Genomic DNA, 19,234 nt, shown 5'->3' with positions numbered 1-19,234 from the left:
GTACACTCATAATGCAATTAATTCCCTTTTTAAAAGACGTTCAGTTTCTAGTATATTGCATTCCAGCAGCTTTAGCAAACCACAACACCGTCTGTGAGCCCTCAGGTCAAAAACTCAAGGTTCTTTTCTTATTCTGGGGATGGCGGTGGGAATGAAAATGTCTGACACTACTTTGCAGGGCTTGCCAAGCCAGGTCTGCATTTCTAGCCTCTTTCTGGACACACATCTTAAGTTTTTGGCTTAAACAAAGAGGGCAAGTCTCTGGACACTTGCTTATTAAATTCCCATTTGAAGTTCCCATCCCCTACACCCCTACCCGACACATTTCTCATCAAAACCCAACTCGAACGTCACAACCGCTCAGGAACCTTGACAACCCCAATGCCCTCAAAGAGAATTGTGCGCCTGTAATACTATTCATAGCTACGGTGGCGATTATCACACTATGTTCGTTGCCGTGGAGCAGATCTCTCTAGACTCACCGTCTGCTCGTCCGGAGCACTGATACTATGCCATTCATCATTGTATCCCCCCAAATTTAGGACGTGCATGACACACAGGAACTCAAGACGTTTGCTGAATTCGTCTGTGGGTAGCTTGGCTTTGGTTCTGTGAGCAGCAAATTTACTACAAGTTCGTTAGCCCCCAACACGCCAAGGAGAGAGTTGAGCGATCTGGGTCCCGCTCGTGGGGCAATAGCCTGAGAGAAAGTGAGATGAAGCTAGTTTTTCCGAGCTGAGAAGCCTGTTTTCCCGAGTTGAGGAGAGAGCAATACACCGCCCGCGCGGAGTCGGGAAGAGAAACAGGAGAACACGCGAGCTCAAGTCTTTCAGGGTCAGAACGAAGGAACTTGCGCGTTGCGTGCTGGGATTGCCGGCTGCCGACAACGATGCATGCTGGGACTTGTAGTTCCTCTCCCTGGCGGGACACAACTAATGACATGCGGCTGCACGCAGCCACATCCTTACATAGATAAGGTGTGGTTTTGGCCATCCCGCAGAGAATGAAAGTGTTCTCCAACGCAGGTTTGCCTAACATTACTCCTCAGAGCGAACCTAATTTCGGGGTTGACTACCAAGAGAGGGCTTTGAGGCGTGGGAACGCGTGGGCAACTCTGCGTCCCTGTGTGTGCGCATGCGGTAGGCCCGCCCCAGAAGGACAATCGTTGCGCGCAAGCGTCGCCTGCGCAAGGCCTTCTTGAGCTGGGTGGCGCAGGCGCAGTGTCCCCGGGCCAAGATGGCGGCGCGGTGCTCCTCACGCTGGTTGCTGGTGGCTGTGGGGACCCCCCGGCTGCCGGCTGCAGCGGGGAGAGGGCTCCTGCCGCCCAGGGCGGGCGTGGTGGGGGCGTCGCTGGGCCGCAAGCTGAGCGTCACCGTCTGCGCACCTCCCTTGGGAGCTCGAGGCCCAGGGACGCTGCTGACATTGAGACCCAGTGTCAGCCTCACAGGTGAGGGCGGGCTCCAGCCCCGAGTAGGGGCTCCAGGGCCTATAAAGGAGAGACTCGTTTCGCTCAGGGACTGAGGGAACAGGGCGGAGTGTGGCTTCGGACTTGGATGCGGAGTTGCTGGGGGGACGGGCAAGCAGGAGGCGTAGAGGCCCATGTGGCTGCTTGGGAGCGGTGAAGGGAGGGTGAGCTGCGTGGAGCCCTCGGCAGCAGCGACGAACTGCGCCGCAGGCCTTGAACCTTCACCTCTCTGTCATCATTTCTGGAGGCATCTCGGGCCGCCGCTGCTGCCTTGCCCTATTCCTGTCCTGTCCATCCACCTTCTAGCTGGTGTTCCTTCAGCCTGTAGCGGAAGAGAAGCGGTAGCTGCGATTTGGTGAGCACCTATGGCAGGGATAAGCATTCTCTGTCTCATCTCATTTATCGTCGCGACAACTCTGCGAGACAGGAATCGTCATCCCTGTTTTACAGGATGGGAAACTGAGGCTCTCACAGGAGGCAGCTGCCTGCCCAAGGTCATAAAGTTAGAGGAGTGGTCCCAAACCCAGAGCTGTCATTTCTTAGCATCCGCTTTTTTGTGTTTGTTTGTTTAACCCCATGATATTATAAACCAAAGGGCACATTTTACAATCTTTTTTACAAATTCTTAAATTGGTAATTTTAATAACAATTTAATCTAACATTTAAAATCTCATTTCCATGAGACGATAGACGCTGATATTTCTTTGGGAGGCGTTAAGCAATTTGTAATAGGTCACAAAGCTAGGAAGTATTAGAACCTTGATTTGAAACCTGTCTGTTTACTTGTCAGAGTGATATTGAATTAATTAGAAATATATTAAGCTGTTAAGTACTTTGCCATGATGAGTTCTTATGCTATGTGTTGGATGACTTCTGTTTTAGTAAGGGGAAAGGAGGGGAGGAAACATTGCTTCCCTGCCATGCACCTGAATTGTGATAGTTGTTTATACATTGTATCCTCTAGATTTGTTCAAATGAAATTTAAACTATCTATAACCTTAAAATTAAGACCAATTAAAGGGTCTTGACAAGATAATTTATGCAAGATAATTTCCTATTGGGATCCAATTTTATAGTACTTACATAATAGGCACTCATTAAAGCATCAGCAGTTGTGATTACTTTGTGCAGTACCAAGAAAAGATCTGGAGCTTTAGGGGTGAACAGACTTGCATCCACCACTGTGTGTGACCTTGGTAAATTATTTAAACCCTTTGAGCCTCTGTTTCCTTAACTGTGAAGATTTATTCATTCATTCACAAGATGTTTATTAAGGGCTTGTCATATGCCAGCTGAGAAGAAACAAATAGTGTGTGGGTTTAGTCAGATTAACCCAGTTTTTGTTTCTGTTCCTGCCATCTGTATTTCCTCATGGATGGGTCAATAGTCTGCTAGTCTGTCCAGCTTTCTTTAAGATTATTTAGAAAGATGTCCTGCCCTAATTCTCAGTCTAAGCAAAAGTGTCATCTTTAGGTTTTGCTGACATTTTCTTATGTCAAGGTGAAAGACAGGAGCTGTTTAAAATGAAATTTGATGGCATCTATTTTTTCTTTTTTATTGGTGTATATTCACATACCATGTAATCATCGAAAGTGTACAATGGTTTATAGTATCATCATATAGCTGTGCATTTATCATCACAATTGACTTTTTTATTAATTTTTTAATTTTTTAAAAATATAACAACAAACACAAATATTCTTAACATATGATCATTCTGTTCTAATATATAATCAGCAATTCACAATATCATCACAGAGTTGCATATTCATCATCATGATCATTTCTTAGGACATTTGCATCAATTCAGAAACAGAAATAAAAAGATAATAGAAAAAGATTCATGCATACCATACCCCTTACCCTCCCTTTCATTGATCACTAGCATTTCAATCTATTAAATTTATTTTTTAACATTTGTTACCCCTATTATTTATTTTTATTATGTATATGTTACTCATCTGTAGATAAGTAGATAAAAGGAGCATCAGACACAAGGTTTTCACAATCAAAGTAGATAAGTAGATAAAAGGAGCATCCAGATACAAGGTTTTCACAATCAAACAGTCACGTTGTGAAAGCTATGTCACTAGACAATCATCTTCAAGAAACACGGCTACTTGGCCATTATCAACAAAACAGAAAATGACAAGTGCTGGAGAGGATGCGGAGAAAGAGGCACACTTACTCACTGTTGGTGGGAATGTCAAATGTGCAACCACTGTGGAAGGCAGTTTGGCGGTTCCTCAAAAAACTGAATATAGAATTGCCATACGACCCAGCAATACCATTGCTAGGTATCTACTCAAAGGACTTAAGGGCAAAGACACAAACGGACATTTGCACACCAATGTTTATAGCAGCGTTATTTACAATTGCAAAGAGATGGAAACAGCCAAAATGTCCATCAACAGACGAGTGGCTAAACAAACTGTGGTATATACATACGATGGAATACTATGCAGCTTTAAGACAGAATAAACTTATGAAGCATGTAATAACATGGATGGACCTAGAGAACATTATGCTGAGTGAGTCTAGCCAAAAACTAAAGGATAAATACTGTATGGTCCCATTGATGTGAACCGACATTCGAGAATAAACTTGAAATATGTCATTGGTAACAGAGACCAGCAGGAGTTAGAAACAGGGTAAAATAATGGGTAATTGGAGCTGAAGGGATACAGACTGTGCAACAGGACTAGATACAAAAACTCAAAAATGGACAGCACAATAATACCTAATTGTAAAGTAATCATGTTAAAACACTGAATGAAGCTGCATCTGAGCTATAGGATTTTTTTTTGTTTGTCTGTGTCTTTTTTTTTCTTTTTCCTTTTCTTTTTTTTTACTATTATTATTATTTTTATTTTTTTCTCTATATTAACATTCTATATCTTTTTCTGTTGTTTTGCTAGTTCTTTTCCTAAATTGATGCAAATGTACTAAGAAATGATGATCATGCATCTATGTGATGATGTTAAGAATTACTGATTGCATATGTAGAATGGAATGATTTCTAAATGTTGTGTTAATTTATTTTTTTTCTTTAACTAATTAAAAAAAAAAAGAAAGAAACACGGCTACTGCAACGCAGCTCTACATTTTCAGGCAGTTCCCTCCAACCTCTCCATTACATCTTGACTAACAATATGGTATCTATTTAATGAGTAAGAATAACCTCCAGGATAACCTCTCGACTCTGTTTGAAATCTCTCAGTCATTTGCACTTTATTTTGTCTCATTTCACTTTTCCCCCTTTTGGTCGGGAAGGTTTTCTCAATCCCTTAATGCTGAATCTCAGCTCATTCTAGGGGTTTTCTCAGTCCCTTGATGCTGAGTCTCAGCTCATTCTAGGATTTCTGTCCCACGATGCTAGGAAGGTCCACACCCCTGCAAGTCGTGTCCCATGTAGATGGGGAAGATGGTGAGTTTGCTTGTTGTGTTGGCGGGAGAGAGGGGCCACATCTAAGCAACAATAGAGGTTTTCTTGGGGGTGACTATTAGGCCTAATTTTAAGTAGGCTTGACCTATCCTTTGTGGGGTTAAGTTTCATACGAACAACCCCCAAGATTGGAGACTCAGCCTAAAGCTTTGGTTGTCCACACTGCTTGTGAGAAGATCAAGAATTCAACTTGGGGAAGTTGAATTTTCCCCCTTTCTCACCATTCCCTGAAGGAGACTTTGCAAATACTTTTTTATTCACTGTTCAAATCACTCTGGGATTTATCGAGGCATCACTGTGGACAAACCAACAAAATCTCATGTCCTACTCAAGGTTCCATGTACTTATGGTGTTCAATTAAGCTGTCTACATAAGTTATATTAGGAAATGCACTAGTCAAAATATGAATTTTGTATCAAGTAAACATTTTTTTGCTTTAGTCTCACACATAAGTTAATATTTTAAAATATTAATTACCATCTATTTTCAATGCCCTGCAGTATTGACATTCCTTTGTTCTTCCTCATGCAAAAGCATTTTTAAATTTGTACATTTAGTCACTATCATTTTACACTCTGGGCATTCTTAGATTATACCATTCTCAGTCTTTATCGTCTGTCTTTCTTTCTGATTTCATTTGTGCCCCCAGCCCTCCTCCCTCTATCATTCTCATATTCAGCTTCATTCAGTGTTCTAACCTAATTGTATTACAGTTAAGTACTATTGTGCTATCCATTTCTGAGTTTTTATATTCAGTCCTGTTGCACAATCTGTATTCCTTCAGCTCCTATTACCCAACATCTTACCTTATTTCTTTCTCCTGATGATCTCTGTTACCAACTGAAATTCTCCAAGTTTATTCGCTAATGTTAGTTCATATCAGTGAGACCATACAGTATTTGTCCTTTTGTTTCTGGCTAATCTCACTCAGCATCATGTCTTTAAGGTCCATCCATGTTGTGACATACTTCATAATTTTATTCTGTCTTACAGCTGCATAATATTCCATCCTATGTATATACCACAGCTTATTAAGCCACTCTTCTGTTGATGGACATTTTGGCTGTTTCCATCTCTTCACAATTGTAAATAATGCTGCTATAAATATTGGTGTGCAGATGTCTGTTTGTGTCCTTGCCCTCATGTCCTCTGAGTAGATAGCTAGCAATGGTATTGCCGGGTCATATGGCAATTCTATACTTAGTTTCCTGAGGACCCAACTTTTTCTTTTTTGTGAAAAATAACATATATACAAAACAGTAAATTTTCAAGTACCTTGCAATAATTAGTTGTAGAGCAGATTTCAGAATTTGGTATGGGTTACAATTCTATAGTATTAGATTTTTACTTCTAGCTGTCCTAAGATACTGAAGACTAAAAGAGATATCAATATAATGATTCAGCAGTCATACTAGGGTATGATTTAAAAAACTTGTTTGTTAAACCCTACCTTCTCTGTATAATGCCATTATTGCCTTTGATCTTTCTCCTACTCTTCACAGGTATTTGGGCTATGCCCTATCTAAGTTTTTCTTTTTGGAAGGGGCTATTGATAATATGGGATGGGAAGTGGAACTAGTTGATGTTCTTGAGAAGCTGTCCCCTCTGCAGTTTAGGACTTATTTGGTCCAGGGACACATCTGGAGGTTGTAGGTTTCTGGAAAGTAACCCTAGTGCATGGAACCTTTATAGAATCTTATATAGTGCCCTATTAGGAGTGGCTAGAGTGGTTTTGGTTGGGGTTTGGCAAGCTGTGATAGGTAGCAGTGTCTAACTGAAGCTTGTGTAAGAATGACCTTTCGACTCTATTTGAACTCTCTCAGCCACTGATACCTTATTTTTATCACTTCTTTTCCTCCTTTTGGTTAGGATGGCGTTGTTGCTCCCACAGTACCAGGGCCAGGCTCATCCCTGGAAGTCATCTCCATGCTGTCCGGAAGACTCATCCCTGGATGTCATGTCCCTCTTAGTAGGGAGGCAATGATTTCATTTGCAGAGTTGGGCTTACAGAGAGAGAGGCCGCATCTGAGCAACAAAAGAGGTCCTCCGGAAGTAACTCTTAGGCATACCTATAGGTATTCTAAGTTTCTCCACTACATACATGAGCTTCACAAGAGCAAGCCTCAAGATCAAGGCTTAGCCTATTGATTTGGGTGTCTCTAATGTTTGACCCAGTATCAGGAACTTCCCCAGTGGTAAAGTTTAATAGTTCCATATTTTTTCTTCTATACGTCAAAGGACTTTGCCAATACTTTTTGATTATCTGCTTAATATACTCTAGGATTTATCCAGGCATTACATTAAACTATACAGGATTAAAGGCCCTCATTCTTATTCTGGGCTCCTTGCATTTGGAATGCTTAAATGATCTATCCAGACAGGTTGAGTTAGATTATGTGCCACAGAAGATTTAGGTTCTGGGCAAAATAAACCTTTCTTCCTTTGGTCTCCAAGTGGCTGCATCTTTTTGTTCAAAATATTAATTCCTTAGATGACTTGCTTTATTAAGCTAAATTTATTCATAGTACATTTGTACAACTAGGGAGAGCGTTTTTTTTTTTAACTTTATATTTAAATAATTTTACACTTACAAGAAAGTTGCAAAAAAGAATGCAAACAGCTCCAATCTACACCCTACGCAAGTACCCGCATTTATCAACTTTTAACATTTTACCACATTTTTGTCATTCTTTCTGTTTTCTAAACATTTGAAAGTAGATTGCTTACGTGATACTTCTTTACCACTTAATACTTCCATCCATATTTCCTAAGAACAAGTAATCACTTTTGTAATCACCTTAAGTACAATGATCAAGTTCAAGAACTTTAATATTGATATGAAGCATACAGTCTGTATTCTGATTTTTTTTTTTATCCCAGTCATGTCCTTTTGGGCATTTTTCCTCCATTATTGGATCCAGTTCGGGATCATGTATTGGATTTAATTGTCACTGTCTATTTAGTCTCTCATTTTTTTCAGTTGTGTTAACATACATCATAAACTTTCCCTCTTATTCACTCCCAAGCGTTACCATTCAGTGGGATTAATCACATCCATGATTAATCTCCCTTCACCACTAGCTTTTATTGCAACTTTTCCATCACTTTGGGGAGCATTTTTGATAATTGTTTGAGAAGGAGAGAGAGGTGGAAAAATGAGCCTTGTATTGAGTCAATATCAAGGAACCACGGTCAACTGCCCTTTCCCCAAGTGAAACCCTAGCCCACGGTAGACATTCTTTGTGGCTGGTGATGAGCATATGTGAGAGGTGGCCTTCACAGGGTGCACTCTGAATCTGTCACATCTGAAGTCATCGCCTCAGCTCCAAAACATTGCTCTGTGATCTTGTCTCATAGTTAGTATTCTTGGAAGTAACTTGGAAGTTCTGTGTTCTAGAATAGGCAAGCTATTTATTGGTCATATCTTGAAAAGCAATTATTACATGAACTTATTCTAATTATTGCTAATCATCGATGCATTTTAGGTAGCATGATACATTTTCAAACTTGGAATAGTTAAAACATGCAGTTTTTTTAAAAAGTATTTTTCTTGAGATATGTTCACACATGTGCAGTCTATTCAGAGTATACAGTCGGTGGCTCTACATAGTTGAGTATTCATCAACATCATTTTTAGAACATTTGCATCACTCCAGAAAAAGAGATAAAGAAAAAACCCATACATCCTGTATCCTTTACCCCTCCTTCTTATTGACCACTAGTATTGCAATCTACCCAATTCTTTTTTTACCCCTTATCTCCCCCCATTATTTATTTTTTTTGTCTTTATTTTTTTACTTATCTGTCCATACCCTGGATAAAGAAAGCGTCAGCCACAAGGTTTTCACAATTATGTGGTCACGTTGTAAAAGCAAAACATGCAGTTTTGCACATTATTGTCTCATTTATTCTAACTTAAATGCAAGTTCTCTCCTCACTCTGTTGAAGGCACAGCTGGCAGAGTTTTACCCCTCCCAGGCTCAGTCTTCTGGGTTTGGAAGGAGCACTGGTGGGATCAGGGTGCTCTTCACTGATGAGTAATGAGGCGGTAGAATACAGAGTCATTGGAAACATGCTCATTGTTTTCTCAAGTCTGGTCAAGGTAGCAGTCTCCAAGCTCCTGGTACTCCCACACAGCTTTTTATATTCAAGGAAGTCCAGAATATAGCATTATAAAGTGAGTATTGGGGATACTGAAATTTAGATTTATTTTCTATTTCCTATTTCTGGTTTTCACCACTCTGCCATTCTGACTCATTCCTCTGTCTGATCTTCTTTAATCCTGCCTCCTTCCTGGACATGCCCTATACTCCTGGTTGTCTTATACTCAAATGAAGTAGTCTCCTAATCGTTTTGAGAGTTCTTTCTCATATGCAAATCTGATTAATTCCCAGTTTAGAACTTGTGGCTTCCTATTGCCCTCAAGATAAAATCCAGTCTCCTTAGCATAGTTTACCAAGCCCTTCTGCTTATTCCTAGGCCTCAGTAGTCAACCCCTCTCACCACCTCTGTACCACCACCACCACATGCACCCATGCACGCACATGCAGGCAGGCTGTTGTCTAGCCACATCAGAGTGTTGGCAGTTCCTAAATTCACTAGGTTCTTAGCATTTACTTTTGTCTGAACCACTCTCTCCAAACCCAAGGTGATCATATAATTAGTGTCCACACAGAGCAGTTTGAAAGTGAAAAGGGATGCTGACAGCAATTACACCAGGACAACAGGTATAAATCTGGATGAATTCAGATCCCTTCTTTGCCTAGCTATTCTCTACAGCTTAATGGCAGATACCCTAGGAAATCTTCACTGAACTTGTTGGATTGGGTTGTCATTGTTTCTCAACTGGGGAGGTTTTACCCCCAGGAACATTTACAGTGTCTGAAGATAGTTTTTGTTGGGGAATAGGTGCTTCAGGCATCTAGTGGATAGGGGCCAGAGATGCTGCTACATATCCTATGCTGCACAGGATAGCACCTACATTGAGGGGTTATCGGCCCTCAATGCCAATAGTGTTGAGGCTGAGAGACCCTGGGTTAGGGGACTCTTACTGTATTCTCAACCCGTACATGCCCCTTCATAGCACCATACGTGTGCTGGCTAATAACTGTCTATATACTACCTACCACACTCTCATACTAGACTGTAAGCACCTCCAGGGCAGTGGCAGAGACACTTTCTATTCCTCCTGTATCTTCAGGGCCTAATACAGTGCATATCTTACCACTGAGCCAATTAATAAATATAAGCTCCAGGATTGTTGCAACAGCCCCAATGTGGAGAACAATTCTTTGCAAATAGCAGGTTCTGAGTATTTGTTGAATGTGTGATTGGTAAATGTGGAAACTAATCTGCAAGCAATGTTCAGTTTAGAAGTCCACTGCTTCCTAATGACCCTTATTCTCTTTTCTTGACCTTACTCTCCTTTGTGCCTTATCTTGGCCCTCTTTTACTTTGGCTCCACCCTCCCCAACTTTTTTTTTTTCCACCCTCCCCAACTTTTAGTTGTCGTGTCCTGGTTGGGAATTAGAGGGCAGGACCAGGGATAGCAGAGCAGCTTCCCAAGCTTTAGAGGGCAACAGGCTAGTCTACACTTCTTTGTCCCTCTGTGCAGAAAGGTCAGTGCAGTAGATGTATTGGCCTTTCCTCAGAGCTGCTGATGTAAGAGATCTGAAAGAAGGGTAATGCATTTGGCTACCTGCCATGTAGCCACGTGCTTTGATTCCTTTTAAGTTGTCCACTCTGGGGTAAACAGGCTAGGACCAAGGCCTTTTAACCTTGGGTCTGTCCATTCCCTAAAGTTGTACTCAGTTTTTATGTCTATGTGTATATTTTTAGGGGAGGGAGTCAGCACTTTCATCAGATTCTCCAAGAGATCTGTGACAGTTAAAAAGGCTAAGAGGGTGGGCCATGGTGGCTCAGCAGGCAGAGTTCTTGCCTTCCATGCTAGAGACCTGGGTTTGATTCCCGGTGCCTGCCCATGTTTTAAAAAAAAAAAAAAACAACCAAAAACAAAAAAAAGCTAAGATCCATTTCTTTAGCACAGTGATTCTCAAACTTGAGTGTCTATCAGAATCATTATCAAGAGAGCTTCCTAAAACACAGCTTGCTGGCGCCCACCTCCAGAGTTTCTGATTCAGGTTTCAGATGGGTTCTGAAAACGTGCATTTCCAACAAGCTGATGGTGATAGGGCTGGCCTAGGGACCAGACTTTGAGGACTTAGCAGATCCCCAAGGTTGCAAGGTAGAGTGAAAAGGACCTAGGGAATTGTTAAGAATTAACTGAGAAGAATATGACAAAACCTAGCATGTTGTAGGTGCTCAGTAGTGTGAGGGAGCTAAATTCCTTTGTTCTCTTCCCCCAGATGCCGCCCCCAATCTGAGGCTAGACCTTTAGTGCTATAATGAGGCTCCTCCAGTAGTGTGATCCAGCAGAGTCAACCACACCCAGTGTTTTATATTAATTGAATACTGAACCTAAGCCATGCTTGAAATGGTACAGTATGTTTGGTCCCCACTGGACTTGGAGGACCACAGATCCTCTAGCTGTGATCTGTTTATTCCTTCATGGGTATATTCCAGTTGGTAGTTTACTCACAAATTCCTCTTGTTGAACACATTCCCAGACTGATTTTCTTTTTTTTCCTTTTTAGGAGTGAAAAGTTACCCTTTTGCTTGTACTGCTTCCTTCCACACGAGCACCCCTTTGGCTAAAGAGGATTATTACCAAATATTAGGAGTACCCCGAAATGCCAGCCAGAAAGAGATCAAGAAAGCCTATTACCAGGTCTGTATGCCAGCCAGTGACTATAGACCAGATTGTGGAGTGAATCTGAGTGTGATCTGATTCTGATGAGGACAGTGTGTGCCCGTCCTGAACGGCAGCCTGCAGCCGATAGTCCAGGACGGGATGACAGATGGACTTGGCGCACTGCATTCTTCAGCAGGTAATGCCGTGGCAAGCGGTTAATGCTTCAGAAAAGAGTCAGAACCAGAGATTTAAAGCATTCTTTTTCCAGAGATGTTTTTGTAATTAACTTTGAGATTTCTGTATTGGGAGGGTGGGCTATGGTTCTAAGTTCATTATTTGCATTCAGGTAAAAGTTTATAGATTTTAGATTTATTTGTTTTCTTACCCCAGAAGCTATGAGATTTCCTTTGTCATACCCCACAATGTGATAGATTTCATTAAAGCTGTATGTGAGTTACCTAGACCAGTGGTTCTCAGATTTTTGTTTTTCTCTGACCAATAAGATAAAACAAGAATAGGGGGCACCAATGTAGGATTGCTGGTTTATGGCTTGGATGGCTTCTTCCTCTTCCTTCCTTCCTTTTATTTTAAGTGTACAATTCAGTGGTTTTTAGTATATTCCCAGAGTTGTACAGCCATGACCACGATCAGTTTTAGAATATTTTCTTCACCCCAGAAAGAAACCCGTTAGTAGTTATCCTATCCCTGTTTCCATGAGTTCACCTGCTGATTTGGCTTAGAGAGAGAGGCCATATCGAGCAACAAAAGAGGTTCTCTGAGGGTGATTCTTAGGTGTAATTATGTCGTCTTAGCTTTTTCTCTTCAGGAATCAGTTTTGTAGGGGTGGGCCCCAAGATGAAGGGCTCAGTCTGTTGAATTGGTTGTCCCCAGTGCTTGCTAGCATAACAGGAATACCCCAGGTAGGAAAGCTTAATATTTCCTCCTTTCTTCCCAGTCCCTCAAGGGAGCTTTACAAATACTTTTTTATTCTCTGCCCAAATTACTCTGGGGTACATGCCCATTTTTTAATTGTTATTTTTTGAGTTGTAATGGCCTGAGCAAAGTCATGGATTTTGGAAACAGATCCTGGCTTGGGAATATTATGTCTCTTTTCTGGGGCTGGAAAGTAGTCTCCTTGAGAAGATTGAAAAGATGGAGGCTGGGGCCAAATTAATGTGATGGGAGTAGTTAGCAAGTACTGAAGACTTAATTTAAGAGAAAGTAGGGAATTAGTCAAGCTTTTAGGAATGAAAGTAAAAAGATCAGGTAAAGATGTTCAATTTAAAACCTGAAATTTTAAAAATCAGCCTTTATTGAGCAATTACTAGGTGTTAGACACTGATAAAAGCTTTACATGCATTCCATCATTTAATCCTCATGGCAACTTCACAGGGTAGTTATTAATATCCCTATTATGCCAGTGAGGAACCTGAAGCTTGGAGAGGTTATGATCTATAACTAAGGCACATGAGCCAGGGGACTGAAGTACAGTCTTTCTTGACTCAGAAGAGTGCTCTTGTGTGAGCTCAGGAGCAGTCAGGTGTGTCTTGCCTTAGCATTTGGGATGGAGCCCCCCCCCCCCTCGGAGCTCAGCACGCAGGTGTGTTTCTATAGGACACTTTGGGGACGAGCACCTCTAGCAAGTAGAATCTGGAGGGACCAGTGGAGCTGTGCCTACTTTTTCCATTTATGATTATCTTCACATTGAATGGTGGAGCTATATCTGGCGATACTTTTGTTCTTGTCTCCCTGACTTTGGGAAGTAAGTGGATATTTCTGGCAATTTCTGTAAGCATCCTCATTCCTCCTAGAAACTTTGAGTGGCATGTGATAAAGTTTTTGTTTAATTTTTTTATTACAGGCCTAGTGACATATACTGCTTCTTTTGCTGAAAGAATTGAGACTTAGCTATTCATCTTAGCATAAAAGAAAGGATTTAATGCATCATGATATCTAGTTTCAGTTATTTACTAGGCTCTTTTGTGGAACATTTTTTTTGGAAGATGGATGAAAGTTACCTTATGATTCCAAAGTGCAGAAGTGGAGTCACTTAACCCCACTCTAACCAACAACTTTCTAACAGAGCTAGTGGCCGGGGCACATTCTACCTTGGGTGGTAGCGAGCTCCCTATCTCAGGAAATACCCCTGCAGTGTTTCTCAAACTTGGGTCATGTGTTGATGTCTTTTTAACTACGTGAATTTCAGGTGTTTGATAATGCCGTTTGTCTAAAACCAGGTTGCTTCTCCTGTCGTGGTTATTGTACAGATGTCTCCAGCACAGGGTTTTTGGAGTTGCTCCCCTGCCCCCTGTACAGCCCTCTGATGTTTTATTCTCCTAGTACTTATTTGAATTCACATTGCTTTGAATCCTTAATTTGCATTCTGAGCCATGATATCATTTTGCCTTTACTTTGCAAAAGTACATTATTTGTGTATTCTTGTCTCCCTTTGCTCTTTTCACGGTGGTCCTACTGGCACCACACCATTGTAGACAAAATGCATGCTTTGAAGTGCATTTTATTCATCCTAGTGGTTCAGAGGATCCTGATAGCAATAATTTTTAGAGCATCATTGAAATTTAAAAATTTCTATTAAAATTTCTTAGATGCCCCCTCCTGAATATATCTGTATACTCCCTATTTTGTCCTACTAATAGTTGACATCAGGTGTTACTGTATACTGTGCCTTGTGCTTAATTCCTTATCTGTGTTATTTCATTTTAGTCTTATAGCAACCCTATAAAGTAGATACCATTATTCTTGCCATTTTACAGACAAGAAAACTGGTTTACATGCCACCCCCTAGGAAATGATAGATCTAGGCAATCTAACACCAGGGGCTATGCTTTTAAAAACTTCCTTGAGCTATACCACCAGCTGAGGCCGGACAGCCAGTGGCAAGTGGTGATGAAGTCAGATGGTTCCTTGAGTTGCTTTTCAGCTTTAGGATTCTGTGAGCCACCTTGTCCTCGCACAATGGACAGACAATAGTCTGTCGACTTGGCACTCATTGGTGGCTACAGCAAACAGCAAACCACAGCCAGAGGTAGCCTTCGTTTTAGAGCTGTGCCTGGGCAGCCACGTGAAATTTTATTCTGTTTTGTTTTTTTAGTAGTTAAACCTGTTTTTGAATAGATAATTGATTCACTTTGTTCAAAAGTCAAACAGTACAGAGGAGGGTACAGTAAAAACTTCCTTTTTCCCCTTCATCTACATCTCTCTGGTAACAATTAAAATTATCAGTTTATTATGTATTTTTAGAAAAATAATTTACATAGCAGATATATCCATCTAACTGTTTAGTCAGACATACAATTTTATACCTTGCTTTTATAGTTTTTCAGGCTCTAAGGAATTATTATTTTCGGTAGAGATTAGTTGTGGCTGAAAAAATGTGCATATACTTCAGATTTGGAGAGACTATTTTAATGTCTTAAATCTTGTTTTATGGCTTGCTATTGGTTGCTTAGTCTCAAGAGAGACAGCTGCAATGAAAGAGGAATAATTATGACTAGCATTTGGGTGTCCTTTTGAGCATTTATCTTGCATCTGTAGTAATTAATCTTTTTCCCCCTTAGCTTGCCAAGAAATATCACCCAGACACAAATAAAGATGATCCCAAAGCTAAGGAGAAGTTCTCCCAGCTGGCAGAAGCCTATGAGGTAATGTGATTGGCTTGTAAGCAGTTACTGTCATTTAACCATGTGCCGTGACTAAGTTTTTGGACAGGGCAGCCAGGCATGTCATAAAGTTTAGTGCGAAGGCTGTGTTCCCTACATCAAAATCATCTTGATTTAAAAAAAAAGAAAAGATTCCCAAGTCTCACTCTAGGTATACTAACTTGGTATCTTTATGGACAGGATCTAATAATCTGTTAAATAAATCCCCAGGTAATTTGGACTTAGCCAATTTGGGAACTCCTGGTATAAGGGACCCCAGCCCTTTATCTTATTTGGATTAATTAATTCATCATTTATTTGATGAGCCCCTACTTGGTGCATCATTATCTGTTAGGCACCATGGGTATTATAAAAATAGAAGAATGTCACTGCTCTGAAAGAATTTAAAATGTAATCAGAGGTAAGTCCTAAATTGCAGTGGGGTCAGCCTTTCTAGAACATCAACTAGTTCCTTCCCCCTATCCCATATTATTGACAGCCCTTTCTAACATGAAAAAGTTAGAATGGGCATATCCCAGATATTCCTAAAGATCAAAGGTGATGGTGAAGGAAGGTAGGGTTTAACAAATGAATGTGATTGCTGAGTCGTTATATTGATATTTCTTTAAGTCTCCAGTATCTTAGAGCAGCTAGAAGTAAAAACCTAAACTTGTGGAATTGTAACCCATACCAAACTTGGAAATCTATTCTACAACTAATTGTTGCAATGTGCTTTGAAATTTACTGCTTTTTTGTATATATGTTATTTTTCACAAAAAAGAAAAAAAGTATTGATAAAAAATATGTATGTTCCTTCTAGCCTCTGATGTTCTGGAGCAGCTAGAAGGAAAAATATGAGATGATAGCATGGTAGCCCATGATGAACTCTGGGATCTGTCCTGAAACTACTTGCTGAAGAGTCCTTTGAAAATTTTTGCTTTTTTCTTTCTTTACTTTGTATATTTGTTAAATTATACAATTTAAAAAGTTAAAAAAATAAAAATAAAAAATAAATGAAAGGATATTAGCAGTTATTCCTATGGAAAGGGTTGAAACCTGGAAGTATGAGCCCCCAGGAACCCTAGGGCTTCTGCCTGTCTCCTTCTCTCATGTCTTCTGCCTCCTTTCCCAGCAGACCTGCTTTCTCTTCTTCTTAGTCAGGAACCCACAGTCCCCAAGGCACTGGTCCATTCTATGACCAGTCCGCTTTGTTTCCTCCTCTGATTCTAGACGGAGGAACCCTTTCCCTTTTTCCCTTTAGGGATGGACGCTCTTTTCTGTTTGCTCTGCAGGGCAGTGCCTTTTTAACTTTCTGGTGTGAACAAAGCAGACTTTATTTCAGTTTCTCCTTTCCAGGGTGGCTGAAGCCTTCCTGTGTTCCAGCAATGCTATGTCTTTCCGTCTCTTCCCTTCCATCTTTTGACTCGTGTCTCCATTTCCTTAATTAAAACAAAATGAAAAAGGTAAAACAGAGAGATAGAAGAAATACACAGTGAATGCAAGTTTCCTTCTTAGCCCTCCCTAGTCCCTCTCCCCCAGGTAAGCCTGTTGGTCTGGTACATGTGCCTGCGTCAGCATTGGTGAGCAGGATCTTTAGAATGTTTACATAAAGAATATGCTGTGCCTTCTGCGCCTTGCTGCTGCTGCCACTTCCACCTGCAGTTCATTTGTCCTGGCCTCTAGAAGCCTGGTGGATGAAGGGTAGAGGCTATGCAACATAAATTCTCTACCAGACAGGGTCTCCTGAGAAGAGTGGCAAATGTGGACCAGTGAGCAGTACAGGCTGCCTATGATGTCCTTTAAGGAAACACAAACATTTTCACATCAAAGGCAACTCCAGGTGGCATCCATTAAATTTTTAGAAGTACTTCCAGGTCCTGTACTCAGACTTAAGCACAGTTATCTCTTCTGTCATTTTCTAGAAAGTCACAATCCCATCCCATCTCAGAGGACATCATACAATATATTTTCACACAGTAGCCACTTAGTAAATGTGACTGATTTACTTGGTATGAACTCTTTTCTGTATTTCTATGTATTTCTGTGCCTCGGGAGAAAGAGAAATGCATGATTGCCCTGCCTTTTGTCTGCTAGGTGCTGGGTGATGAAGTGAAGAGAAAGCAGTATGATGCTTATGGCTCAGCTGGCTTTGACCCTGGGGTTGGCAGTTCTGGGCATAGCTACTGGAGGGGGGGCCCCACTGTTGATCCCGAGGAGCTCTTCAGAAAGATCTTTGGGGAGTTCTCATCATCATCGCCTTTTGGAGATTTCCAGAGTGTATTTGATCAGCCTCAAGAGGTAAGTTTCTCATTTTGAAAAGTTGTTTGAATTTTAGGCTAAGTGTGATGAAAAAAGAATCTCAAAGAAAAAGCAAAGCAGATTAAATGGAATGATCTGGAGGCAGCCATTTGTGTAGAAAATAATTTCGATATTTGAAAACTGCTGTAGATAGCAGCCTATTTTGACTATATTCTTACAATTGCTTAATCAGGCAGCACCTCAGGCTTTGAGAGTTCATAATGTGGGTATGAGTATTTTATCCAAAGCCTGCTATGTTATTCTAGAAGAGCTCAATACAATAGAGAGACCTGCTGATCATACCTCTTTACTGTATTTATGTCTCAGTGACATTGGCTGAGTTTGAGAGGGGGAGTATTTTATGATATAAGTTATGATTTTGTCATTCAAAAAATGTTAGTAAGTGCCTTGTGCAGATACTATCCATGGACATTTCAGTTTGTTGAAAAGTGTTTTTTCACTTAAATTAAAAACATGTGTTGTCCCTTAAACATCTTGAAGAGTAGGGCAGAATCAGTTTAGTGAGTCCTGCTCCTTACTTGGCAAAGGACACTCAAGCAATTAAATAGTACTGACCAGTGTCCCCTTTACCTTTTTGTTTTAATTCTTTGAGCAGTTGGTAGGTTTACAGAAACATTCTGCAGATAGTAGGTTCCCATTTATCACCCACCCCTGTCAGTTTTCCCTATCATTAACATTGTGCATTCATGTGGTACCTTTGTTATAATTGATGAACCAATATTATTTGCGTTATTTTATTTAAAGCCCACAGTTTAAATTAGGATCCACTCTTTGTGTTGTACGGATCCATGGGTTTTCTTGTTTTTTTTTCATTTTTATTGTGCTACCATATTTACTACCAAAAATCTTTCTCGTTAGCCCCTGTCATTCAGACAATGCATTGTGTTAGCCACATTCCCTTCTGTACTTTAGATTTTTATTTTTGGGGGAGGATGGTGCATGGTCTGGGCATTGAACCCAGGTCTTCTGCTTGGAAGGTGAGCATTCTACCACTGAACCACCGTGCACCCTCCCTCCTGTACTTTTAAAAGCAGAGCATCACTTTGATAATTGTAAAAAAGAAAGATGATGGGTTTGTATCTTGGTTTCTGTAGTACATCATGGAGTTGACGTTCAACCAGGCTGCCAAGGGAGTCAACAAGGAGTTCACGGTGAACATCACTGATACCTGTGAGCGGTGTGATGGCCATGGGAATGAGCCTGGTACCAAGGCGCAGCACTGCCACTACTGCGGCGGCTCCGGGATGGTAAGGGCTCAGCTCTGGCACCCCTCGATCCCCATCTGCGCTTCTCCCACCCTCCCCTATTCCTGTCTCCTGGGGGTATTTATTTAGACAGTACAGTGGGCTCTGAGAGCCCATAGCTAAGTGGGACTAGTAGAACCTTCTGCATTTTACCAGAAGAGCTCTGACTTAAGTAGGCAGTACAGACAGAGCAAGGGGACTATGTTATTTTCTTTGAAAATATAGTCTGGGATATTTTGGAAAGTTGAAAGCAGGGGGAAGGACTTGAATTTTGCTTCAAGTATCATCTGGTCTCCTTTTTGCTTTCAGATAACTTTTTATTTTATATAATTCAAATTTACAGAATAGTAT

The 19,234-nt window shown here is 40.9% G+C and overlaps 1 protein-coding gene across 3 annotated transcripts in view; it reads left to right on the top strand.

The window, feature by feature from the left end:
* The first annotated feature begins 429 nt into the window (after positions 1-429).
* Positions 430-19,234, top strand: part of DNAJA3 (DnaJ heat shock protein family (Hsp40) member A3) — a 60,177-nt gene continuing 41,372 nt past the window's right edge. The window contains exons 1-5 of one of the 3 annotated variants that reach the window (XM_077141943.1): positions 430-1,025; positions 11,564-11,697; positions 15,240-15,323; positions 17,415-17,618; positions 18,734-18,886. In XM_077141943.1, the coding sequence (XP_076998058.1) occupies positions 1,004-1,025; positions 11,564-11,697; positions 15,240-15,323; positions 17,415-17,618; positions 18,734-18,886 (597 nt within the window). In that variant the 5' untranslated portion in view covers positions 430-1,003. Of the gene's footprint in view, positions 1,026-1,203; positions 1,448-11,563; positions 11,698-15,239; positions 15,324-17,414; positions 17,619-18,733; positions 18,887-19,234 lie in introns of those variants that run through there. The other 2 variants (XM_077141941.1, XM_077141942.1) reach the window with 2 other exon arrangements.

The sequence above is a fragment of the Tamandua tetradactyla genome, chromosome 23, assembly GCF_023851605.1.
Source record: "Tamandua tetradactyla isolate mTamTet1 chromosome 23, mTamTet1.pri, whole genome shotgun sequence".
NCBI classification, from domain to species: Eukaryota; Metazoa; Chordata; class Mammalia; order Pilosa; family Myrmecophagidae; genus Tamandua; species Tamandua tetradactyla.
The sequence above is the reverse complement of the archived record's forward strand: the minus strand, read 5'-3'. Positions and strand labels throughout refer to the sequence as shown.